Source organism: Quercus robur, chromosome 6, assembly GCF_932294415.1.
Source record: "Quercus robur chromosome 6, dhQueRobu3.1, whole genome shotgun sequence".
Classification (NCBI taxonomy): Eukaryota; Viridiplantae; Streptophyta; class Magnoliopsida; order Fagales; family Fagaceae; genus Quercus; species Quercus robur.
Window position 1 is genome coordinate 45951287 of NC_065539.1, and position 27335 is coordinate 45978621.

At 34.9% G+C, this 27335-nt stretch overlaps 1 protein-coding gene across 33 annotated transcripts in view; it reads right to left on the bottom strand.

Moving 5' to 3' along the window:
- LOC126689032 (phylloplanin-like) overlaps positions 1–27335 on the bottom strand; it is a 136321-nt gene that overhangs the window by 97655 nt on the left and 11331 nt on the right. For 5 of the 33 annotated variants that reach the window (XR_007644403.1, XR_007644405.1, XR_007644409.1 and 2 more), the window contains exons 2-3: positions 23459–23522; positions 23025–23345 (exon numbers count right to left, since the gene is read on the bottom strand). The exons of 10 other annotated variants lie outside the window; for them this stretch is intronic. Coding sequence is in view for 15 of the 23 variants with exons in the window: in XM_050384036.1 (XP_050239993.1) it covers positions 15478–15607; positions 23183–23345; positions 23459–23609 (444 nt within the window). In the remaining 8 variants the exon portion in view is untranslated. Of the gene's footprint in view, positions 1–15401; positions 15608–15883; positions 15923–15947; positions 16073–23024; positions 23346–23458; positions 23654–27335 lie in introns of those variants that run through there. 18 more of the 33 variants (XM_050384011.1, XM_050384012.1, XM_050384028.1 and 15 more) reach the window with 12 other exon arrangements.

Here is a 27335-nt window from a genome sequence, read left to right on the forward strand (position 1 = left end):
TTGGGATACAAGGATAGTAATAGACCCTCTAAGCCTAATCTACCCAGTGCACCTAAGCCCTCCAAGCTTCTTGCTCCAACGAGGTTGCGCCGAACCTTTTTCTTTTCTAGCTTCCCGGATTCCGCTACTAGACCGTAGCATCAACCAATGAAGATTGGTTCCTTCCTAACTGCTTCCCAGAAATCCAAACAACTGTCTCATAGTGATGATGATGGTGAGAACCAGGTTTTGGTATAATGCCTCTCAAGGATTTGACAATGGAGAGGAAGAGAGTTGAGGAATTTGAAGAGACTCTAAGGTATAGATTGTGGGTGAAACAATCTGGTTTTTCTTTAGGGTTTCTCTCTCAAAATTCTCTCTGGAAGCCCTCTTTCAATCGTGGATAAAAGGGGTATTTATACTAGAGTGGGAGAGGAATGTGAAACGTCAGGTTTTACAAAACAGGGGTGGCTCGCGGCTTGACCTCGCGGCTTGACTAAGTCGCGAGATCCAGTCGTGAGTTAACCGTATGGCCAGTTGTCCTGTTTTGTCCTGTAGTGCTCCAGCTAGCATGACTGTTCATCTTCCAGCATGCTTGGCACGTGTGCTGCTTCTGGCGGCTTGCAGCCGCGAGTCACCCGCGAGTCCCAGCCGCGAGTCTCTGTTTTCTTGCACACTCTTGAGCAATCTTCACTCTATCTCACTCACTACCCTTACAACAAACCCACCTAAATACAGGGTTACTAAATGCTGAATTACAAGCAAATTTGGCACGGAATAAAGCCAATTAGATGGTTGAATAAATTCAACCTTACAATCTCCCCCTTTGGCTATTCCGTGACAAAACCCTAAAACAGACTCTAGACTTAACATGTGAGTTAGGAACAGTTGAACAAAACTCATTCACACCTAACTCTAGAAGCTGTGAAGCACTTGAATCATATGAACATAATACTCCTGAAACACAACAATACACCATGATCATTGTAAGCAGAAAATTATAAATGCATATGAAACAGGCAATATGTGATCAAGCAAAGATGGAGTTAAGAAACAAACCATGGCTTGATCAACCAAGTGAACACCACAAGGTAGTGATCACAGTGCTCATTCACACTTGGAATGAACACAAGGACATACAAGTTAACAAGCACAAGGCAAGACACTTGTATGCTCAACACTCAACCAATGCATAACACACAAGGCATATGCATCTACGAACAATTCTACAAGGGCACAAGAGTGACAGTACATAAACCAAAATGCAGAACATTTAGATTAAAGTACTGATTTCAACATAGCATAAAGGCTGCATTAAGCAAGGTACATACCATAAAGCCTACAAACTATGCATAAAACATTAACCCTAAAAGCTTACAAAAGCACATGGGTACAAACACAAAACATCCTGAATATAAACTTAAACAATATAAATTAAAAGTGTATAAAGTTTCTCCCCTTCAAAGTGATGAGAAGCTGTGATGCACTTGGAACATATATACTTGTAACCTGAAACACTTGCACAAAACACATTAGACCCTCAAGGTAAAGCAAGTAATAAAAGGACAAGTATAATGTAATAAGTAAATTGCGATCAAGTAAATATGATGTGAAACATGTGAGCAACTTGATCATACACCAAAACAGTCAAATAGAAATGACTATGATGATCACATAGCAAAGCAAATGTTCATCTAAACATGCATTCAAAGGAGCACAATAGCATAGGGATATAAGCATGTTCAAAACAAAGACATGATGTGATGAGAACTACAAAGTATAACTCAAAAGCACCATAAAGCCAACAAGAAAACAAACAGAACAAAGTTTTCTTATGATCTCAATGTCTTCTCTCCCTTGGTATATGCATCTTCCCTATGGAATAACTCTCCCCCTACAAATGTGCATGAGAAATAGAATTTCTCCCCCTAAGGATGTGCACAAGAGTCATATAGAAATGACAAAACACTCCGGTATACTCTCTAGAGTATACTCTTCCCCCTTTTTGTCAGGAATAGACAAAGGGTCAAGGAGAAACGAGGGCAAGAGATGAAGGAACGAACAAAGATAATGATGCACGAGGGAAAAATGAAAATTTTTGAAAACAACTTTGAAAATAACCCTCAATATGCAAAACACGCGATTTTCGCGACTGAGTGAGTCACCACAAAGTCGCCAGTTCAAGCCGCCAAAATACTCAAAGACAAAAGATTGAAAATTTTTCTAAGTGTTTTTCGCGACTAGAAGGTCTACCCGCGAGAGAGTCGCGAGCTGAGCCGCCAAAATCTCTGAGTAACCCTCGCGACTGGACCTTCCACTCGCGAACAAGTTGCCAAAAATGACCCGCGAAGACGCGACTGAGTCTCGCGACTTGACTTACCCGCGACTAAGTCGCCAAAACAGGGCAAAACTGGGTTTCTTGAAAAATTTCAGATTTGTTTTAACAAAATACTTTCCAAAAACACCTAAAACACTCAAAAATCTTTTTGCGCTTGAATTAACAAAGATTGAGCATGTGAAAACACATTTCATCAAGTACAATCACACAAATGAATATGGCATTTATTGAACATAAACTTGTGTGTTGTGTGTGGATATCAACAATGAGATAGTCCTTAGTCTAATGTGAAACTTCAATGATCAATTCAACCAAGGCATACACAATTAGCACTAGATCAAGTGATCCATCTCAATTATAGAAATATGTATATATGACCTCCCACAAAACTTGATAACATATCTTGGAGCTTTACATTTGACTCCATAACATTTGATCATTTTGATCTCTTGAGACAATCACCTCTCATTGTGAGAGTGATATTTGATATTTCACTTTAATGAACAAGCCTTTGGCTTTTTGAATAAACATTCTCTTTAATATAAGGTCGCTTACCCTTTTTCCTAGTCGAATACTAGAATGTGCGACAGGCTTTTGCAGCTCAATATCTCTTTTCATTTGGAGATTTACATTTGGTGAGCTCTTCTTAGCAAAAACAAAAATAAAGAGTGGGAAGATATATAGACACAAGTCTATGCAAGTTTCAAGATCAACATAACCATTCACTAATCATTCATGACAAGTTTAAAGATCTATTTACAACAATCACATAGATTTCAAGATTTCTCCCACAGTGATAAGAGTGCATAGGAACAAGTTACGCTCGTAAATGCACAAAGTCATTAGCACAAAGGTACAAGGCAAAACAAGTTTTGAGACAAAACTCAACAACGTCGATCAAACTTTTTGATTTTCTACTTTTTATGTGGTTTTGGATTTTTACACACACAAACCAAAGACATAAAAGTAAGATCAAAACAAAAACAAAACAATGCATATAAAGATATGCATGATGCACAAATGCATGACAATGAAGCATCTAATGCATGACAATGAAGCATCTAATGCATGAAGGGTCCTACAAAAATCGAAAGAATTAGATCAAGGACCAAAGGAGCAAAAGCTCAACCATAGGAACCCTTCCTCATCCAAACAGAACAATTGTTTGGAATGAGTGTCTCATGAGAAGTGAGACGAGGGTTGGAAGAATGAGAATCGGAGATGCACATAGACAAGGAGTTAAGAGCATTAAACACTTTCTTTAACAACATGCTATTATCACTCAAATCCGGTTTATCCTTTTTAGCACAACTTCCAAGAAGCTCAAGTTTTTCTTTTCTTTTGATTCTTTTAAAAGCATGAAACTTAGAGCATTATCCTCATCCAAACAGAACAATTGTTTGGAATGAGTGTCTCATGAGAAGTGAGACGAGGGTTGGAAGAATGAGAATCGGAGATGCACATAGACAAGGAGTTAAGAGCATTAAACACTTTCTTTAACAACATGCTATTATCACTCAAATCCGGTTTATCCTTTTTAGCACAACTTCCAAGAAGCTCAAGTTTTTCTTTTCTTTTGATTCTTTTAAAAGCATGAAACTTAGAGCATTGAGGTCTTAGATGACCAAAGGCACCACAATGGTGACACACAATGTGTTTAGGTCCACTAGGCCTTTTGGGAAGGGATCTAGCAATATGGTTTTGTTCCCTCTTCAACTTATGACATTGAGGTCTTATATGACCAATCACACCACAATGGTGGCAAGTTGGAACAAACTTAGATCCATCCAAAGCCTTAGGTTGAGACCTAAACAGAGGCTTTGACTTAACAGCCTTTCTCTCCACATTTTGATTTCTTTTATGTGGAGGAACGTACACCGATTTGTCCTTAGAGGTAGAATACACATTAGGCACAAGATCGAGTACCACAACATGATTGCAACACATATTATCATCCATTTTATCAATGGGTTCAGCAATCAAACACTTGGCATGCATCTTAAGAGATTCATTTCCACATTTTAACTCATCAACAAGTTTGTTAGACAAAACAAGTTTAGCATCCAAGTTCATATTCAAACATTCAAACTCTTTTAGCTTTTCAAGAGAATCTTCAGCAAGTTTTTTATATTTCACAACCAATTTGTTGGATTCATTGAGCTTAGCAATCAAATCATCCTTTTCACAAAATAACTTGCTTAAATTCTTTTGAAACTTCTTAGCATTTTTCTTCAAGAGTTTGTCAGCAACACCCATAGATTCAAATAACATGTCATCACACTTATGAGGATTAACACTCATAGAGGCATTTTCACAAACACGTGGCATGTTACATTCATCACCAACCAAATCATGCAAAGAGGCATACAAAGCACAATCCATGGCAAATAAACACAAGGGGTCAAGGATCACACTTAGGTATTTAAACCACAACAAGTGTACCCGCTCTGATACCAATTGAAAGTTCAAAAACGTGTACAAAACACCTTTGAACGTTTAGACCCCCAAATTACAACTTAACTAATACAAGCAATATGTCAAACAACTAGTGTGCGGAAACTTAACACATGCTATAATACGAAATTGGTTAAAGACTATCTAAGCCATAACAAAATAAAACCACAGCAGATAATAAAAAGGCAAAGATAGAGAGGAAGGAAGATGCAAACACAAAGACAACACGCAATGTGTTATCGAAGAGAAAACCGAAGTCCTCGGCGAAAAACCTCTTCGCCGCCCTCCAAGCGGTAAACAATCCACTAGAAAATACAATTGGGATACAAGGATAGCAATAGACCCTCCAAGCCTAATCTACCCAGTGCACCTAAGCCCTCCAAGCTTCTTGCTCCAACGAGGTTGCGCCGAATCTTTTTCTTTTCTAGCTTCCCGGATTCTGCTACTAGACCGTAGCATCAACCAATGAAGATTGGTTCCTTCCTAACTGCTTCCCAGAAATCCAAACAACTGTCTCACAGTGATGATGATGGTGAGAACCAGGTTTTGGTATAATGCCTCTCAAGGATTTGACAATGGAGAGGAAGAGAGTTGAGGAATTTGAAGAGACTCTAAGGTATAGATTGTGGGTGAAACAATCTGGTTTTTCTTTAGGGTTTCTCTCTCAAAATTCTCTCTGGAAGCCCTCTTTCAATCGTGGGTAAAAGGGGTATTTATACTAGAGTGGGAGAGGAATGTGAAACGTCAGGTTTTACAAAACAGGGGTGGCTCGCGGCTTGACCTCGCGGCTTGACTAAGTCGCGAGATCCAGTCGCGAGTTAACCGTATGGCCAGTTGTCCTGTTTTGTCCTGTAGTGCTCCAGCTAGCATGACTGTTCATCTTCCAGCATGCTTGGAACGTGTGCTGCTTCTGGCGGCTTGTAGCCGCGAGTCACCCGCGAGTCCCAGCCGCGAGTCTCTGTTTTCTTGCACACTCTTGAGCAATCTTCACTCTATCTCACTCACTACCCTTACAACAAACCCACCTAAATACAGGGTTACTAAATGCTGAATTACAAGCAAATTTGGCACGGAATAAAGCCAATTAGATGGTTGAATAAATTCAACCTTACATTGTAGCAAAATATATGCCTAACATCTGCCATGTAGGATGGACTAGATACTAATCAAGAAACTTGAATTAAGAAACTTGGCATGTCAAATTTTATAGTCCTCACCACAAATTTTATCTAAAGTGCACCGTGAGTTAATTGCCCTCCTCTCTTGCATTTTATCTTATGTAGAAAACAGGTGTGGAGGTCCTTCTTAAGCCATCTGGCCTAGGAAAAAAAAGAAAAAAGAAAAAAAAAGGGGGCTATAGTTGCGTTTAAAAACCCAGCTAAAAATATATCCTATAGCCACATTTAAAAAATGCGGCTATAGTTGTCACCTATAGCCACATTTTAAAGGCGGCTATAGCTTTCACCTATAGCCACATTTCAAACGTGGCCATTGGTCCAATCCAATAGCCACGTTTTAAACGCAGCCATTGGTCCTAGCCTATAGCTGCGTTTGAAAAAGTGCAGCCATAGACCCCTCAAGCATACAGTCACAGGGTTTAGGCCACTTTTGAAAACGCGGCTTAAAAAAACGTGGATATAGGCCAAATCATCATATAGCCACGTTTTTATGAGCTATAGCCGCGTTTTAAAAACGTGGCTACAGAAATTTTTTTTGTAGTAATGTTATACACAAATTAATTACAAATTATATATATATATATATACACATTATCACAACCTTCATAATAATAGTGAGTCACTTGAAATTCTAAATTAACTAATATAACAAATATATTTATATATTGAGCCATTTAATGTAATTAAAGACAAAATGTTATGTGGAAGTTTGTTAATATTATTTCATTATCTTTAATTATATATAATAAGTGATTAAAAAAATATATTTTTATGAATTTTTTGTTGACATGTGAGAATTTCATTAAAATCTTGTGTTATATTTTTTATGTTGTGAGTAAAAATTTATCAAAAAATCCTATTTGAGATTCAATTAACAAATTTATCTTTATTTCATAAGTTTTTATATTAAAATTGATATTTACTAGTAAACATTTATAATTAAAAATATTTTCAAATAAAAATGAACTATCTAGAATATAAAATATTTGATCGCAAGAGCCGTAACCTCGGGATCCACCCCATTGAACGGGTAGAAGAAGTGCGTTAATATCTGAATAAAATCGACTAATTATATTTGCCCTTGTATATCGGGGGCTTAACATTGTATTACCCACTAATTTATTAAAATTTAAAAATAAGAAAATAATAACAATAAAGTAGTATATACATTGAAACAAAACATGTTGACAAAAATTTAGGATCAAAGATTTGAATCTAATCTAGAGACCAAGTGATGCCATGGCCTTCCCAGCCCCAAAGATTTTTTTTTTTCTTTTTAATGTGGTTTATAGTAAAAGTATATAGTCTATACTTTGGAGACTTGTAAGTAACTCCCTCTCAAAAGTTAAATTGGTCCAAAGAGGCCCAAAAAATATAAATAGCCAACTTGCCCAGATGTAGCGTTTCTATATTGAAGGTATCGACTCATCTAGGACCACCAGTACCTCAACGCTACCATCAATATGGGCTGGACAAAAGCTTTGACTTCTATTCCTCTAAGCCTGCTCTCTCTTTGCGAAATTAATTTTATGAAACGGAAGATTTTGAATTAATCGTTATTAATGATTTTTTTTTTCTTGAATACAAAACGCTTAAATTTTTGAGTTGGAAAATATGCCATTTTTTTATATGCTTTATTTATTCTTTTTTTTAGTTAATTTACCAATTTCAACTATTAGAATACGAATTTGGAAAAATTAAGAAAGTGAAGGCTTATTATATTTGCATGTTTTGGTGCTGATGTAGTTGAAAGAATGAGGAATAGATTATAATATAAAAATGATCTCTTTCTCTTTTTGTAGTGTTGGTGAGTAAAACATAATGTTGTGAGTTTTGATAGAGTCAAATTGAAAATACTATTCTTGAATCAATTTTTTTAGTTTTTGGATTTTATCAAATTTATATCCAAGATTTCCAGCAATTACTATCTATTATGTTATCATATTATAATGAGATGAATAAAAAGAATTTTTTTTTGAAAATGTGATGCTACAATTAGATCAATAATAAAATATTAGAAACAATTAAAAAAACTACCAAAATATTTAAAATTTTAAAGAAATGGAGTTTATTATGTATAAATGGTTGGGATGAGAGTAAAACAAGTAATGAAAAATGGGAAAATTTTAGTTCCAAACTTGTTTGGAGATACCTTTTTTAATTTATTATGTGACGATTTATAAAACTATCTATACGTATTATTTAAACAAGTCACATAATATATTAAAAGAGCATATGACAAAAAAAATACACATGAATGGTCTCATTAACCATCACATAATAAGTTAGAGCAAAATAACTCCAAATTAACATGTTTGGAGCCAAACATTTTCCATGAAAAAATTTATATGAAAAATAAGATGGAAGAGAAAGAACTGTTGGAAGAATATTGCTTGGGTACAAAAAAGGAGAGGGGAAGAATAAGAGTGAAAATGTGGAGAGGAAGAGTTGTAAAAAATGTAATTGGAAGAATATAAGAAGTCATGAATGAAAGAATTGAAGAAGGCCTTAAGGGAATGGATTTGAAAAATCAAATATTACAAAAAAAAAAAAAAAAAAAAAAAGTTGCTAGTGGATTGGAGGAGATTCCTTCAGATTGGTTTGTTTGAAAAGATTTAGCAATCTTTTTTTCTTTTCTTTTTATAATCTTTGACTCTCTGAAAAAATTCATGTTCTGTACTGCCCTTAATTTCCTTTTTGGGGCAATATTGGAGCTCTAACTCTATTTGAGGCTCATTGCTAGATGTACCCAAATCAAATTAATTGGTTTCTTACGTGGTCAATGATAACTCCACCACTTCCAAAAGCCATAAAACTGGTTTTTTCAACTCTGCTATGATCCCATGCTCTAGCCACATGAATTTGCTTCTTGCTGCGGACATTCTTTGTGGAATATGCACACAGTCACATATTTGCATTGGCTATGAAATACTACAGCATAAGGAGATCAATGCTAGTGTGGACATGTTCATTTTGAATTTGACAAACTTAAAAAAATAAAAAAAGTAACTCACAGAGTAAATAAGTGAAACTGCTTACATGTGGCTATGGGTTCATAATGGGTCATTGTCAGGGGCCTTATGGAATACGCAAGGAGCAATATTTAACAAGTAAAACAAATATAATCCGAGGAAACACATGTAATCTTGATTAGTAAGAGTATTATTTAATATTTAACGAAGTAAACACATTTATAATTTTTACCCTAATTCTCAATCCGTCTTTATATGTATATTATTTATTACGGCCTATATACAAACACATTCAAATTCACACTCAATTTCATAACTTATATAATAATGAATATTTCATTATCCAAACCAATTTATTTATTTCCTTGTTGAATTACATACATAATACTTTATTACTTTGGACCCCAATAAAAGAATTATAGGTAGAAGTGACTTTGACCATTAATACTTCAAAAATTTATAGCCATATATGAACCTAGATCACAATCATTTAAGACTCTTAAATTCCATTAATTTAGTCAAAGGTTTTTTTTCTTTGATCAATATTGCATATGCTCACGCAACACAAACTCATTCAATCCAATCTACACAATCTGAGAATATCATAATTTATGTGAAATTTTTTGGGGAGATAATAAGTTTTGGGTTAAGTATAATCCTATATGTTATATTAAGGTTTCAATTAGAGTATTCTCAAAGTCTTCTCTCCCCAACTAGTGATATTAAAACAAATTAATGATGGTGCAAGGCAATATGGCACGATTATTAAAGTGCCTTTCATAGTTGGAGTAGGAATAAGATGCGTGTTCTTAGAGTCTACACAGTATTTATCACACAAGGCAAGCCCACAAAAGCCCATCCAAATTATCTTTAAAAAAAATACCCTACAAAATTGAAAGCTCAGATTTATGCTAAAACACAAGAGTTTGTTCAAACCCCAAAATAAAAAATACGGCTAAATTACGTTTACTCTAACTTAAACTAAGTGCGGAACAAGAGTAAATAAGCGCAATGAACTGATAACACTAACCTAAGCCATATTCAACAATAAAAAGAAAGCTTAAAGAGTAGGGAAGAGAGATGCAAACACAAGATAACACAAAGATGTGTTATCGAAGAGGAAACCATAGAACTCAGCGAAAAACCTCTCCGCGACCTTCCTAGTCAAAATCGATCCACTAGAGAATAAAGTTGAGCACACGAATATCAAAAGACCCTCCAAGCCTAGTCTACCCCATGTACTTGAGCCCTTCAAGCTCATGCTACCAACGGACTTCTCAGAGTCTTGTCTTCTCTAGCTTTCCGGATCCCGCAATTCAGCTCGATTGCATCCACCACTAAATGGCTCCTTCCAATATTTCCTAGCAACACCAAAATCTCACTTAACACTCAGAATGGGTGTGGTAAGTGTTTGGGCTAACAACCTCTTAAGGATCTAGAGATGGATAGGTAGGAGTTGAAGAAAACCAAAAGAAAATTTGTAGATGATTGTGGGTATAAAAATCTCTAACTTTCAAGTGTATTTGTTAGGATTTTCTTTCTAAAAATCACGCATTACAATCCATGGGTAATGAGAGTATTTATATTGTGGGTAAAGAATTTGGTAAAGCAACTTAACTTTTTTCCAAACAAAATGTTTCTTGGGAACTTTGTGGGATGGCCCTTCTCACGAAACACTCGCGAACTTGATAGCCTGGCATGACTTTTCAGCTTCCTATCATGTGCTTCACACGTGGCTTTTTCACGGGTTGCTTCTTGCGAACTAGTCGCTAATTGTACTAATTCATCTTTTGAAGCTTGATTCTTCACCGATCTCTCACACTCATCCCTTACAAATAAACCCACCTACATACAGGGAAAATGATTGAAGAAATTACAATCGAATTTGGCACGGAATTAAAGCCAACACAAGTTAGTTGGAAATCACAACTTTACAAAAATAATATTACATATTGTGCTAGATCAAAGAAGAATAATGTAACATAGGGTTCCCATGGATGTGGACATACGGGTTCCATAGACGTTCTGTAGGCTTGGCAATCGCCTTCCATGAATGACATACAAAAAGTTCATGGATGATGATAGAGGAAGAAAAAGTAAGTACTTGTAAGTCCTATTTTGCTAGTTTGGTGAATTAGAAATTTGGAAGAAAACTTGTTACTTGTTATTAGTTTTATGCACCTGAGAATTTAAAATAAAAAAAATAATAAAAAAAAACTATAGGAAGTTTATTTTTTTTATTTTTTTGGAAAACATAGGAAGTTAATTTTCAATATAAGAGATAAATGAACCAATGGCTAGGACTAAAAAGCCTAGCTCAGTTAACTCAAACGAATCACCTATGGGTTGGTTTGGTCTGGTTATTTTCATGATAATTGATTGGTTGGGATTGGCAATTTTTTAATCGAACGAGGTTGGTTTAGATTTAAAATGCCCCAAACTAAACCAACCCCTCCCTTTTAGGCCTTAATTTGGCACAGGCCTTTGAGAATTTCTAGTAGTGCTCGCTCCAGGCCCAAATGAAAGTAGTTAAATTAAGAGACCATTTCATTACAACATGATTCCAAATTCAGCCCATAAGCATATATATACATCCATAAGCATATATATACATGTGCCCACATATTAACGAAACCATAAAGATATATAAACTCAACTCATAGATTATTTGTGATCACTAATAATTGTCACACATTTGCACAAAAATGGAATAGGGATGAGTGTTTGTTAAGATAATTTGGGCTCCCTCATTTAGCAAAGAAACCGCATTAGGAAAGAAATTGACCATTGCGTGCACAACTTGATACCTGAAACAAGCACCAAAAGGATGTTCAATGTCCTATACATATTCCTCTCTTTCAATTTCCCTCTGGCCTTTTTCTTTCTCCTCATGTGTAATGCTCTATCTCCAATATTCGTACCCCATACCTCCTCAACCTTAAAACCCATATGCCAATCAATGCAACGCAATGCATGCCAAACAAACTTAAATTAATTCAATTCTGTCAAGACCAAAAACAAATCTATACCTCCATCCATGGCAACAATGACCCTAAGACTCATCATTCCTAGCCTCCATGATCTAATTATCTGGAACACCCTACACCATTTTGTGATGGTAGTAGTTGCAGGACTAGTTGTCCTATATCTTATATACAGAAGAGAAGTACCCATTAATTTACTAGACTTTGCTTACTACAAACCACCCAACTCTTATAGGCTACCCAAGTCAATGTTCCTAAAGGCTGTCTTTCTTAATAACATGGATCCTAATAGCATTGCTTTCCAGATCAAAATCTTAGAAAAAACAGGGTTCAGTGAGGAAACTTGTATTCCTCCTTCACTTGCTCGAGTACCAATTAAAAAATATCTCCCAAGAACAATGTTTTCGTCGTACTGTAAGGGCGAGGCCAAGCTTTCCAGAGAAGGAAGATTGGCCATACAGCTAGAGAGGGGAGTGTTAACCACTAGATTGCAATTACTTAATAGTGTTTGGGGAAGAACTTGTAGAGGATTCAAGGGAATTTAAAATATTCTGGCGTTATTGGTTGTTGCACTAGCAGCCACATTTCCAGCTCCACATTGCAGTTGTACTAGAGCATCTAGAAGTAAACATAACAAAACAATGGTAGAGTTGAGGTATGAACCATGTCACTGTCTTTAGACGATACACATCGTCTATGGGGTTTTTGGTTAGGTATGGCAAAAAGTACTCGATCTGCAGGTATCTGGCCCGACCCGACCCGACCCTAAGGGGACAGGTTTTACCCGGCCTGTAAATCAATAAGGTCGGGTTTGAATTTTTTAAATAAAACCCGAAACAGGTCTAGGTTTTAGTTAAACCCACCCTAAACTCAGGCCCGACCTTGACCCCGACTCCTTTAAAACTAAAATTACCAAAAAACCATATATATATATATATATATAAAACTTATAAACCCTACCCTCACCCCCTCACTTCACACAACCGCCCCATCCCATTTCCCTCACTTTCCTCTACTACTGTAACTCAGTCTCACTTACCCTCAAGCACTGTCACTGCCAGCTATCGCTCGAACTCACCGCCGGCCCTCCACCATTCTTTTCTTTCACATTTTCCTTTTCTCCAAACACCACTTATACTTTCTATTTTCAACACATGCATTAATTTTCATCACTATTTTTTAGATATTTTCTTTTCTTTTTTTAGCGATTATTTGTTCAAGCTTTTGCCAATCTGTGACTCCTCCATCGAAAAATCGTGCTTGCTGCTCAGATTTGAATATGAGAAAATATGATTTTTTTTTTTTTTTTTTTTTTGCTTGGGCCATGGTATAGGCTTCAATTCCATCATTGGGCCGCGGTTTCTACCCAAATCTAACCTGGTTAGACAGGGCGGGTTTGGGGCCTAAAAAAATAAAAAACTCGTTTATTAAACGTGTCGAGTTCAAGTAAAGAGTACTAGCCCGCAGAGTGGGTTTGGGTATAAAGAAACACAACCCATTGACATTCCTATTTCTGGTGTAGCAAACTAATAACATTGTGCGTGCCGCCCTTGGGATACAACAACTCAGCCACCTTGCTGATTATCCTTACAAGCCCCCACCGCTTGTAGAATAGGAATCTCTCAATAGTACTTTTTGTAAGGTTGAATTTATTCAACCATCTAATTGGCTTTATTCCGTGCCAAATTTGCTTATAATTCAGCATTTAGTAACCCTGTATTTAGGTGGGTTTGATGTAAGGGTAGTGAGTGAGATAGAGTGAAGTTTGCTCAAGAGTGTGCAAGAAAACAGAGACTCGCGGCTTGGCCTCGAGGGTGACTCGCGGCTATAAGCCGCCAAACGCAGCACACGTGCCAAGCATGTCGGAAGGTGAACAGTCATGCTAGCTGGAGCACTACAGGACAAAACAGGACAATTGGCCATACGGTTATCTCGCGACTGGATCTCGCGACTTAGTCAAGCCGCGAGCCACCCCTGTTTTGTAAATCCTGACGTTTCACATTCCTCTCCCACTCCAGTATAAATACCCCTTTTACCCACGATTGTAAGAGAGCTTCCAGAGAGAATTTTGAGAGAGAAACCCTAAAGAAAAACAAGATTGATTCACCAACAATCTATACATTAGAGTCTCTTCAAATTCCTCAACTCTCTTCCTCTCCATTGTCAAATCCTTGAGTGGCATCTTACCAAACCTGGTTCTCACCATTATCATTACTGTGAGAGAGCTGTTTGGATTTCTGGGAAGCAGTTAGGAAGGAACCAATCTTCATTGGTTGATGCTACGGTCTAGTAGCGGAATCCGGGAAGCTAGAAAAGAAAAAGGTTCGGCGCAACCTCGTTGGAGCAAGAAGCTTGGAGGGCTTAGGTGCACTGGGTAGATTAGGCTTGGAGGGTCTATTGCTGTCCATGTATCCCAACTGTATTTTCTAGTGGATTGTTTACCGCTTGGAGAACGGCGGAGAGGTTTTACGCTGAGGGCTTCGGTTTCCTCTTCGATAACACATCACGTGTTGTCTTTGTGTTTGCATCTTCCTTTTTCTCTATCTTTGCCTTTTTATTATCTGCTGTGGACTGTGTTTTAATTTGGCTTAGATAATTTTTTACCAATTCCATATTATAGCTTATGTTAAGTTTCCGCACACTAGTTGTTTGACATAATGCTTGAATTGGTTAAGTTGTAATTTGGGGGTCTAAACGTTCAAGGGTGTTTATACACAAAATTGAACTTTCACTTTTCCTTTACCCAAAAATATAGTATATCGAAGGATATCTTATTTTCATGAGATTCGAATTTTGATTCTGCAAAAATGTAGGTAGTTTTCTTTTTTGCATGAAAATGGTGCCCATAAGAAAATTGATTTTCTCATCTAAAATCGGACATGTTGGCTGCATATTTAGATTGGCAGAAGGAACATACAATAAAGATCAAGTTTATTTGGGTTTTAAATTTACTTTATTTTTGTTATAATTATCTTTAAAATGGATAGTAAATAGTAATTATATTGAATCATAATATATCAATGTCAACGGTAACATAAAAAATGTACAAACTCAACCAATTAAAGATGATGGTTTAAAGCAATGAATTAAGATTGAATAATAGAAAAACGTTAGCCACTAACGTTTACTAGGCAGCCAACTCTTAACAAATAGTTAAAAATAATAACAAATATAAAATATTATGATTTGTATAAAATATTCCAACACTTAACCCCGTAGTTTACCAAATATTCTAAACGCTATAATTCTTTCTGGTTAAAATAAGTTTTAAAATTAAACTTTTACTTCCTTCGTACAATAATACCAAAACGAACACCATCAAAAAGGTTTTTTGCCAATTAACATAGCCTTGATTATCATATACAAGTCAAACGAAATCCACAACTAAGTCCATATTCATTTGAAGGACATTAAAGGCTTTATTAATTATATATAGTAACAGGAGTACTCCTTAATTAGGAAAGGAGTTACGAATTGGACGACAATCTTCATGACATTATTAAAGAGTTGGAAAGGAAAATACTATATCATTGGTTCAATTGACCTTATTCATGTAAATACTCTTCTATTCCTCAAGTTGAGGAACTGTAACGGAACCCAACTGGCCCAAAAGTGAGAACAATACGGAGACCCAAAACACTGCTTCTAATGAACTGTATGCGCGATTCCAAGACTCCCACAGGAGGAAGCGTGGAGTTACAGGTGGAGAGGGGTGTTGTAACCACTAGATTACAAAGATTCAAGAGTATTGTTGGTGAGAGAAAAAGTTGTGTAGAATCCAAGGAAACTGAAAATACTCCATTGGCATTGGTTGTTGTACTAGCAACCACATTTCCAGCTCCACACCGCAGTTGTACTTGAGCATCTAGAAGTAAACATAACAACACAATGGTGAGATTGAAGTACCTTATTAGCTGAGACTAATGTGTGTAGTCATGGTGCATTGGACTAACAGTAACAAATTCAGAGCAAACTTACTTGGGAAAGGTGGGGTGGCAGTAACATTTGCACCTAAACTACAAGACACAAAAGACAGCTAGACCTCAACCACAACATTAGTGCCTTTAGCTATTGGAAGTGCCAATGCAGCAACCATTACGGTAACAAAGAGAACTAATTTCAAGGCCATTTCTCAATCACAATGTATTGCTCTATCGATAGTCGAAACTGGCTTGTAGTAGAAATGCTGGCCATTCAACCATTTTACAGGATAAGTGTGGCGAAGTTGCAGCCGATTTTTTTGACATAAATCATGAAGCTAGAGCTCTCTGTGCAAGTCAAGAGAGATAATAACTCTCATGTTGTATGACATGAAGTTCACCTTCACCATGGATTCGAACTTTGTGGGGTTACACCTACTAGCAGGCAGCTTTATATAGTTTGAGGCTTAGTGCAATAAATTTAAGCAGAATTTCATTCTTTCTTTCATATTTAAATTGGTAGCATGTTCATCAGTTCATGTTCATGTTATGCACAAATTAATTACAAATTACATATATATATATATATATATATATAGATATATATATTATCACAACCTTCATAATAATAGTGAGTCACTTGAAATTCTATATTAACTAGTCTAACAAATATATTTATATATTGAGCCATTTAATGCAATTAAAGACAAAATGTTATGTGGAAGTTTGTTAATATTATTTTATTATCTTTAATTATATATAATAAGTGAATAAAAATATATATTTTTTATGAATATTTTGTTGACGTGTGAGAATTTCATTAAAATCTTATGCTATATTTTTTATGTTGAGTAAAAATTTATCAAAAAGTCCTATTTGAGATTCAAATAACAAATTTATCTCTATTTCATAAGTTTTTATATTAAAATTGATATTTTCTTGTAAACATTTATAATTAGAAATAGTTTCAAATAAAAACGAACTATCTAGAATATAAAATATTTGACTGCAAGAGCCGTAACCTTGGGATCCACCCCATTGAACGGGTTGAAGAAGTACGTTAAGATCTCAATAAAATCAACTAATTATATTTGCCCTCGTATATCGAGGGCTTTACATTGTATTACCCACTAATTTATTTAAATGTAAAAATAAGAAAATAATAACAACAAAGTAGTATATACATCGATATAAAACATGTTGACAACAATTTAGGATCAAAGATTTGAATCTAATCTAGAGACCAAGTGATGCCATGGCCTTCCCAGCCCCTAGGATTTTTTTTTTTTTTTTTTGAATGGGGTTTATAGTAAAAGTATGTATCCTATACTTTGGAGACTTGTAAGTAACTTCCTCTCAAAAGTTAAATTGGTCCAAAGAGGCCCAAAAAATATAAATAGCCAACTTGCCCATATGTAGTGTTTCTTTCTATATTGATGGTATCAACTCATCAAGGACCACCAATGCCTCAAGGACCTCAACACTACCATAAATATGGGTTAGACAAAAGCTCTGACTTCCGTTCCTATAACCATGCCCTCTCTTTGTGGAATTAATTTTATGAAAAGGAAGATTTCAAATTAATCATTATCAAAAAAAAAAAAATTTCTTGAATACAAAAGGCTTAAATTTTTGAGTTTGAAAATATGCCATTTTTTTGTATTCTTTTTTTTTTTTTTTTTAGTTAGTTTACCAATTTCAACTATTAGAATAAGAATTTGGAAAAATTAAGAAATTGAAGGCTAATTATGTTTATATGTTTTGGTGCTGATGCAGTGAAAAGATCGAGGAATAGATTATAATATAAAAATGATCTCTTTCTCTTTTTGTAGTTTTGGTGAGTAGAACATAATGTTGTGAGTTTTGATAGAGTCAAAATGAAAATACTATTCTTGAATCAATTTTTTTGGTTTTTGGATTTTATCAAATTTATATCGGACATTTCCAACAGTTGCTATTTATGTTATCATATCATAATGAGATGAATGAAAAGAAAATTTATAGAAAATGTGATGGAACAATTAGATCAATAATAAAATATTAGAAACAATTAAAAAAAACTACCAAAACAATTAAAATGTTAAAGAAATGGAGTTTATGACATATAAATGGGACAAAAAAGAGTAATGAAAAATGGGAAAAGTTTAGTTCCAAACTTGGTTGGAGTTACCTTTTTCAACTTATTATGTGACAATTTATAAGACTATCTATGTGTATTACTTAAACAAGCCACATAATATATTAAAAGAGCATGTGACAAAAACTACACATGAATGGTCTCTTTAACAGTCATATAATAAGTTAGAGCAAAATAGCTCCAAATTAATATGTTTGGAGCCAAACATTTTCCATGAAAAATTTATATGAAAAATAAGATGGAAGAGAAAGAACTGTTGGAAGAATATTGCTTGGGTCCAAAAGAAGAGGGGGAGAATAAGAGTGAAAATGAGGAGAGGAAGAGTTGTACAAAATGTAATTGGAAGAATATAAGAAGTCATGAATGAAAGAATTGAAGAAGGCCTTGAGGGAATGGATTTGAAAAATCAAATATAACAAAAAAAAAAAAAAAAGTTGCTAGTGGATTATAGGAGATTCCTTCAGAACGGTTCGTTTGAAAAAATTTGGTGATCCTTTTTTCTTTCTTTTTTTAATCTTCGCCTCCCTGAAAAAATTCTCGTTCTATACTGCCCTTAATTGCCTTTTTGGGGCAATATTGGAGCTCTAACTCTATTTGAGGCTCATTGCTAGATGTACCCAGATCAAATTAATTGGTTTCTTACATGGTCATTGATAACTCCACCACTTCCAAAAGTCGTAAAACTTGTTTTTTCAACTCTTTTCTGTGATCTCATGCTCTAGCCACATGAAGTTGCTTCTTGTTGCGGACATTCGTTGTGGAATATGCATGCAGACAGTCACAGATTTGCATTGGTATGTGATAGGCCACAAACTGAATGACCCCTTGTGATAGAAATTAATTAATTAATTAGCCAAGTTATTAATTAATCAATTTATCATGCAAAAATGTGGTAGCACAAACAAATCACTAATAAACTAATTATGTAGCAAAAAATAAATAACACAGTAATTTGTTTACGAATGGGGAAAACCTAACGGGAAAAACCCCACCGGGTGATTTTCAGGTTACTACTCCCGAAACTCCACTATTATCACAACAATCGGTTACAAGTAAAGGAATCGTAAGTACCTTACCAACCTACAGTTGAATCCTTACCCCAATACCCAATTGGACTTGTTCTGTAGTGACAGTTCCCTTTTCAGATGCATGACTCCCAAGTACGTGACTAACCAATCTGATGTGCGGATTCCAGTACGCAACTTACTCCTTTGCACAAATCCCAGTACATGACTAACTCCACAGCAACCCTTTGATTGTTGTAGTTGATTTGCAGCAGCTTCACATGGAAACACCAATAAGATCCTCAATGTTGATGCAAGAGATTTTGCTTGGTTACAGAACCCAAAGGCGTACAAGAAACGCAGCAAGAACTCTTTCTTCTGTATGGGGAAAAAAAGAACAATTAATATTTTAACAACTTTTTTCATTTCCCATAAAAGTGGTGTCAAAACTTTTCTAAAATAGATTGTTAACCAACGCACTAGGGGCACTCGTTCGCATGACTCTAAGAGTATTATTTAATATTTAACAAAGTAAACACATTTATAATTTTTACACTAATTCCCAATCCATCTTTATATGTACATCATTTATTATGGTCCATATACAAACATATTCAATTCCACACTTAATCTCACAACATTTATAATAATGAATATTTCATTACCCAAACCAATTTATTTGTTACTTTGTTGAATTACATACATAATTCTTTATTACTTTGGGCCCTAGAAAAAGAATTACAGCTAGAAGTGACTTTGAGCATTGATACTTTAAAATTTTTAGCCACATATGAATCCAGATTGCAATCATTTAAGCAAAATTTGAGCATTTTTTTTTCTTTGATCAATATTGCATATGCTAACGCAACACAAACTCATTCAATCCAACCCACACAATCTGAGACTTTCATAATTTATGTGAAATTTTTTGGGGAGATAATAATTTTTTGGTTAAGTAGTATCCTATATGTTACATTAAGGTTTCAACTAGACTATTCTCAAAGTCTTCTCCCCCCAACTAGTGATATTAGAACTAATTAATGATATGGCAAGATTATTGAAGTGCCATTCATAGTTGGAGTAGGAACAAGATGCGTGTTCTTAGAGTCTACACAGTATTTATCACACAAGGCATGCCCACAAAAGCCCATCCAAATTATCTTCAAAAAAATACCCAACAAAATTGAAAGTTCAGATTTATTCTAAAACACAAGAGCCTGTCCAGACCCCCAAATAAAAAATACGGCTAGATTACTTTTACTCTAACTTAAACTAATTATGGAACAAGAGTAAATAAGTGCAATGAAACGATAACACTACCCTAAGCCATATTCAACAATAAAAAGAAAGCTTAAAGAGTAGAGAAGAGAGATGCAAAAATAAGATAACGCCAAGACGTATTATTGAAGAGGAAACCGAAGAACTTGACAAAAAACCTCTCCGCGACCTTCCTAGTCGAAATCGATCTATTAGTGAATAAAGTTGAGCACATGAATAACAAAAGACCCTCCAAGCCTAGTCTTCCCCATGTACTTGAGCCCATCAAGCTTTTGCTACCAACGAACTTCTCGGAGTCTTGTCTTCTCCAGCTTTCCGGATCTTACAATTCAGCCCGATTGCATCGACCACTAAATGGCTCCTTCTAATTCTTCCTAGCAACACCAAAATCTCACTTAACACTCAGAATGAGTGTGGTAAGTGTTTGGGCTAACAACCTCTCAACGATCTAGAGATGGAGAGGTAGAAGTTGAGGAAAACAACAAGAAAATGTGCAGATAATTGTGGGCATAACAATCTCTAACTCTCAAGTGTATTTGCTAGGGTTTTCTCTCTAAAAATCACTCATTACAATCTGTGGGTAATGTGGATATTTATAGTGTGGGTAAAGAATTTGGTAAAGCAACTTAACTTTTTGCCGAACAAAATGTTTCTTGGGAACTTCGCGGGATGGCCCTTCTTGCTCTGATTAAACCCTAATCAAAGTGTTCTTGCTCTGATACCACTTGATAGGCCATAAACTAAATGACCCCTTGTGATAAAAATTAATTAATTAATTATCCAAGTTATTAATTAATCAATTTATCATGAGAAAACATGGTAGCACAAACAAATCACCAATAAACTAATTATGCAGTGGAAAAATAAATAACACAGTGATTTATTTACGAATGGGGAAAACCTAACGGCAAAAACCCCACCAAGTGATTTTCAAGTCACCACTCCTGAAACTCCACTATTATCACAACAAGCAGTTACAAGTAAAGGAATCCCAAATACCTTACCAACCTACAGTTCAACCTTTACCCCAATACCCAATTGGACTTGTCCTGTAGTGACAATTCCCCTTTCTGATGCATGACTCCCAAGTACGTGACTAACCAATTGCGCAGATCCCAGTACGCGACTTCAATCACCAACTAAGAAGGTTGTTAGTTGCAAAGTTCTTCAATTCATCCACACAATGAAGATCAAGAAGATACTTGGTCACAAAACCCTACGGTGCACATACACAAAAACTTCTTCAAGAGAAAGAGATGAACTAGGGCAAGAACTTTGTCTCTGGTCACAATTTGCTTGAACAGAATTTGCCCAATGCTTGTGCAACTTGTGAACTGTTTGACGGCCCTTAAAAAAATCCTTTTATATGTCTAGGGTTAGGAGAAAAGAAAGCCCAAAGACATATTCACGGATCCCAAGAAAATCATATTTGAATTCTGAAATTCTTAAACCTTGACAGATAGGAGGTGTCGAGTAGCTATCGAGCAGCTGTCGAGCACACCAGTTTTTGAACAGCTTTCTTAAGCTCGATAGATGTAGCTGTCGAGCTTTAATGAATTTGCACTATCAACTTCTTTTCTTGGACAGACTTGAAGGCTTCAACACTTGATCTTGAAAAATGGCTTCTTGAAGTATTTAAACACATCCTAAATCTACAAAAATACAAGTAAAGTGCGTTTTGTCAAAGGATAAGCCAATTACATAAAGTAGTGACATATGTTCCTAACAAGTGAAACACATATGTCCTAACAAAAAAAACTCGTTTATTAAACTAGCCAAGTTCAGGTAATGAGTACAAGCCCGCGGAGCGGGTTCGGGTATAAAGAAACCTAGCCCGAACCCAACCCGTTCTCATTCCCATTTCCAGTGTAGTAGACTAATAACATTGTGCATGCCGCCCTCACGATACAACAACTCAACCACCTTGCTGATGATCCTTACAAGCCTACACCGCTTGTAGAATAGCTTTTCTTTTACCCAAAAATATAGTATATCGAAGGATATCATATTTTCATGAGATTCGAATTTTGATTCAGCAAAAATGTAGGAAGTTTTCTTTTTTACATGAAAATGGTGCCCACAAGAAAATTGATTTTCTCATCTAAAATTGGACATGTTGGCTGCATATTCATATTGGCTAAAGAAACATACAATAAAGATCAAGTTTATTTGGGTTTTAAATTTACTTTATTGTTGTTATAATTATCTTTAAAATGGACAGTAAATAGTAATTATATTGAATCATAATATATCAATGCCAACGGTAACATAAAAAGTGTACAAACTCAACCAATTAAAGATGATGGTTTAAAGCAATGAATTAAGATTGAATAATAGAAAAACGTTAGCCACTAACGTTTGCTAGGCAGCCAACTCATAACAAATAGTTTAAAATAATAATAAATATAAAATATTATCATTTTTATAAAAATATTCCAACACTTAACCCCGTAGTTTACCAAATATTCTAAACGCTATAATTCTTTCCGGTTAAAATAAGTTTTGAAATTAAACTTTTACTTCCTTCATACAATAATACCAAAATGAACACCATCAAAAAGGCTTTTTGCCAATTAACATAGCCTTGATTATCATATACAAGCCAAATGAAATCCACAACCAAGTCCATATTCATTTGAAGGACATTAAAGGCTTTATTAATTATATATAGCAACAGGAGTACTCCTTCATTAGGAAAGGAGATTGCAGATTGGATGACAATCTTCATAACATTATTAAAGAGTTGGAAAGTAAAATACTATATCATTGGTTCAATTGACCTTATTCATGTAAATACTCTTCTATTCCTCAAGTTGAGGAACTGTAACGGAACCCAACTGGCCCAAAAGTGAGAACAATACGAAGCCCCAAAACACTGCTTCTAATGAACTGTATGCGCGATTCCAAGATTCCCACAGGAGGAAGCGTGGAGTTACAGGTGGAGAGGGGTGTTGTAACCACTAGATTGCAAAGATTCAAGGGTACTGTTGGTAAGAGAGAAAGTCGTGTAGAATCCAAGGAAAATGAAAATACTCCACTGGCATTGGTTGTTGTACTAGCAACCACTTTTCTAGCTCCACACCATAGTTGTACTTGAGCATCTAGAAGTAAACATAACAAAACAATGGTGAGATTGAAGTACCTTATTAGCTGAGACTTATGTGTGTAGTCATGGTGCATTGGACTAACTGTAACAAATTATGAGCAAACTTACTTGGGAAAGGTGGGGTGGCAGTAACATTTGCACCTAAACTGCAAGGCACAAAAGACGGCTGGACCTCAACCACAACATTAGTGCCTTTAGCTATTGGAAGTGCCAATGCAGCAACGATTACGGTAACAAAGAGAACTAATTTCAAGGCCATTTCTCAATCACAGTGTATTGCTCTATCGATAGTCGAAACTGGCTTGCAGTAGAAATGCCGGCCATTCAACCATTTTATAGGATAAGTGTGGCCAAGTTGCAGCCGATTTTTCTGACATAAATCATGAAGCTAGAGCTCTCTGTGCAAGTCAAGAGAGATAATAACTCTCATGTTGTATGACATGAAGTTCACCTTCACCATGGATTCGAACTTTGTGGGGTTACACCTACTAGCAGGCAGCTTCATATAGTTTGAGGCTTAGTGCAATAAATTTAAGCGGAATTTCTTTCTTTCTTTCATATTTAAATTGGTAGCATGTTCATTAGTTCATGTTCATGTTATGCACAAATTAATTACAAATTACATATATATATAAATATATATATATATATATATATTTATATTATCCCAACCTTCATAATAATAGTGAGTCACTTGAAATTCTATATTAACTAATATAACAAATATATTTATATATTGAGCCATCTAATGCAATTAAAGACAAAATGTTATGTGGGCGTTTGTTAATATTATTTTATTATCTTTAATTATATATAATAAGTGAATAAAAATATATATTTTTTATGAATTTTTTGTCGACGTGTGAGAATTTCAATAAAATCTTGTGCTATATTTTTTATGATGAGTAAAAATTTATCAAAAAATCCTATTTGAGATTCAAATAACAAATTTATCTCTATTTCATAAGTTTTTATATTAAAATTGATATTTTCTTGTAAACATTTATAATTAAAAATAGTTTCAAATAAAAACGAACTATCTAGAATATAAAATATTTGATTGCAAGATATTAGTTTTTAGACCCCTTAAAACACAATTGGATTAACCTAGTTAATTAGCCAAGTTGTTACTTAGTCCAAATTCCAAGTCTAGATTATCACAATCAAACAATCATATCATGCATAGCAGCGGAAAATAAATAAGACAATGATATGATCACCCAGGAAAACCAAACCGGTAAAAAACCTGGGGAGGATTTAACCTAGTTATCCTCAAGGTAAAAAGCAAATCCACTAGAAAGAATCGAAGTTCATACAATAAGACTTACAAGCCTCCACGCTCGACTTCTTATTGCTACCAACCAGTAGAACTTATTGACACGACCACGTGTAAGCTCCGAATCCACAGACTCCTTCTTTCTTTGGCCTTTGCAAAACACAAACACCCCCATTTGTGACTTTGAGATCCCACTCAAAGGTTTAGCAACACAAACTCTCCTGTTTGTGAATCCAAGACCACCCTTGAAGATTTAGATCATCAACACCTTTGATGACAAGAGAAGACAGCAACTTCTACAATACCAGATCTTGAGATTCCACAAGGAATAGCACCGGTAGAAGACATAAGAGAGCTTTTGGGTACAAAACCCTAGATCTACAAAAGAGGCACAAGATGCACTCTAATCTCTCTAAAAAACTCTCAAAACCCTAAATACAAAAGAGGCACACTCTTTTCTCTCTGAAAAGCCACATAAAAACGTGCTTAGAGTTTCCTTTATATATTGGGAGAAGTAGATTAGAAACCCTAATCCTAAATGGGCTTGAACTGCTGTTTGGGCTTAATTAAAATTCTGCAAATACGACTTTCGATCAGTCGAGCCTGTCTTTCGATCAGTCGAACCAGACATATTATGAAATCTTCTTCCTGCAACTTGTATGTTCTTGAATCTTGACTTGAATCACATTGAGCATTGTCTAATAAAACCTATAGACTCTAAGATCTATATCTAGATAAGTTTGTGTTCACGATTTGCCAATTGTTCTAAACATTTAGAACCTAACACAAGAGACGTAACCTTGGGATCCACCCCATTGAACGGGTTGAAGAAGTACGTTAATATCTCAATATAATCAACTAATTATATTTGCCCTCGTACATCAAGGGCTTTACATTGTATTACCCACTAATTTATTTAAATGTAAAAATAAGAAAATAATAACAACAAAGTAGTATATACATTGATATAAAACATGTTGACAACAATTTAGGATCAAAGATTTGAATCTAATCTAGAGACCAAGTGATGCCATGGCCTTACCAGCCCCTAAGATTTTTTTTTTTTTTTTTTTTTTTTTGAATGGGGTTTATATTCAAAGTATGTAGCCTATACTTTGGAGCCTTGTAAGTAACTTCCTCTCAAAAGTTAAATTGGTCCCAAGAGGCCCAGAAAATATAAATAGCCAACTTGCCCATATGTAGTGTTTCTATATTGAAGGTATCAACTCATCTAGGACCACCAATGCCTCAAGGACCTCAACACTACCATACATATGGGTTAGACAAAAGCTCTGACTTCCGTTCCTATAAGCATGCCCTCTCTTTGTGGAATTAATTTTATGAAAGGAAGATTTCAAATTAATCATTATCAAAAAAAAAAAAAAAAATACAAAAGGCTTAAATTTTTGAGTTTGAAAATATGCCATTTTTTTGTATTCTTTTTTCTTATATAGTTAATTTACCAATTTCAACTATTAGAATAAGAATTTGGAAAAATTAAGAAAGTGAAGGCTAATTATGTTTGTATGTTTTGGTGCTGATGCAGTGAAAAGAACGAGGAATAGATTATAATATAAAAATGATCTCTTTCTCTTTTTGTAGTTTTGGTGAGTAAAACATAATGTTGTGAGTTTTGATAGAGTCAAAATGAAAATACTATTCTTTAATCAATTTTTTTAGTTTTTGGATTTTATCAAATTTATATTAGACATTTCCAACAGTTGCTATTTATGTTATCAAATCATAATGAGATGAATGAAAAGAAAATTTATAGAAAATGTGATGCAACAATTAGATCAATAATAAAATATTAGAGACAATTAAAAAAAACTACCAAAACAATTAAAATGTTAAAGAAATGGAGTTTATGACATATAAATGGGGCAAAAAAGAGTAATGAAAAGTGGGAAAAGTTTAGTTCCAAACTTGATTGGAGATACCTTTTTCAACTTATTATGTGACAATTTATAAGACTATCTATGTGTATTACTTAAACAAGCCACATAATATATTAAAAGAGCATGTGACAAAAACTACACATGAATGGTCTCTTTAACCGTCATATAATAAGTTAGAGCAAAATAGCTCCAAATTAATATGTTTGGTGCCAAACATTTTCCATGAAAAATTTATATGAAAAATAAGATGGAAGAGAAAGAACTGTTGGAAGAATATTGCTTGGGTCCAAAAGAAGAGGGGGAGAATAAGTGTGAAAATGAGGAGAGGAAGAGTTGTACAAAATGTAATTGGAAGAATATAAGAAGTCATGAATGAAAGTATTGAAGAAGGCCTTGAGGGAATGGATTTGAAAAATCAAATATAACCAAAAAAAAATTGCTAGTGGATTAGAGGGGATTCCTTCAGATCGGTTTGTTTGAAAAAAATTTGTGATCTTTTTTTTCTTTCTTTTTTTAATCTCTGACTCCCTGAAAAAATTCTCGTTCTGTACTGCCCTTAATTGCCTTTTTGGAGCAATATTGGAGCTCTAACTCTATTTGAGGCTCATAGCTAGATGTACACAGATCAAATTAATTGGTTTCTTACGTGGTCATTGATAACTCCACCACTTCCAAAAGTCATAAAACTGGTTTTTCAACTCTTTTCTGTAATCACATACTCTAGCCACATGAAGTTGCTTTTTGTTGCGGACATTCGTTGTGGAATATGCATGCAGACAGTCACAGATTTGCATTGGCTAAGAAATACTAC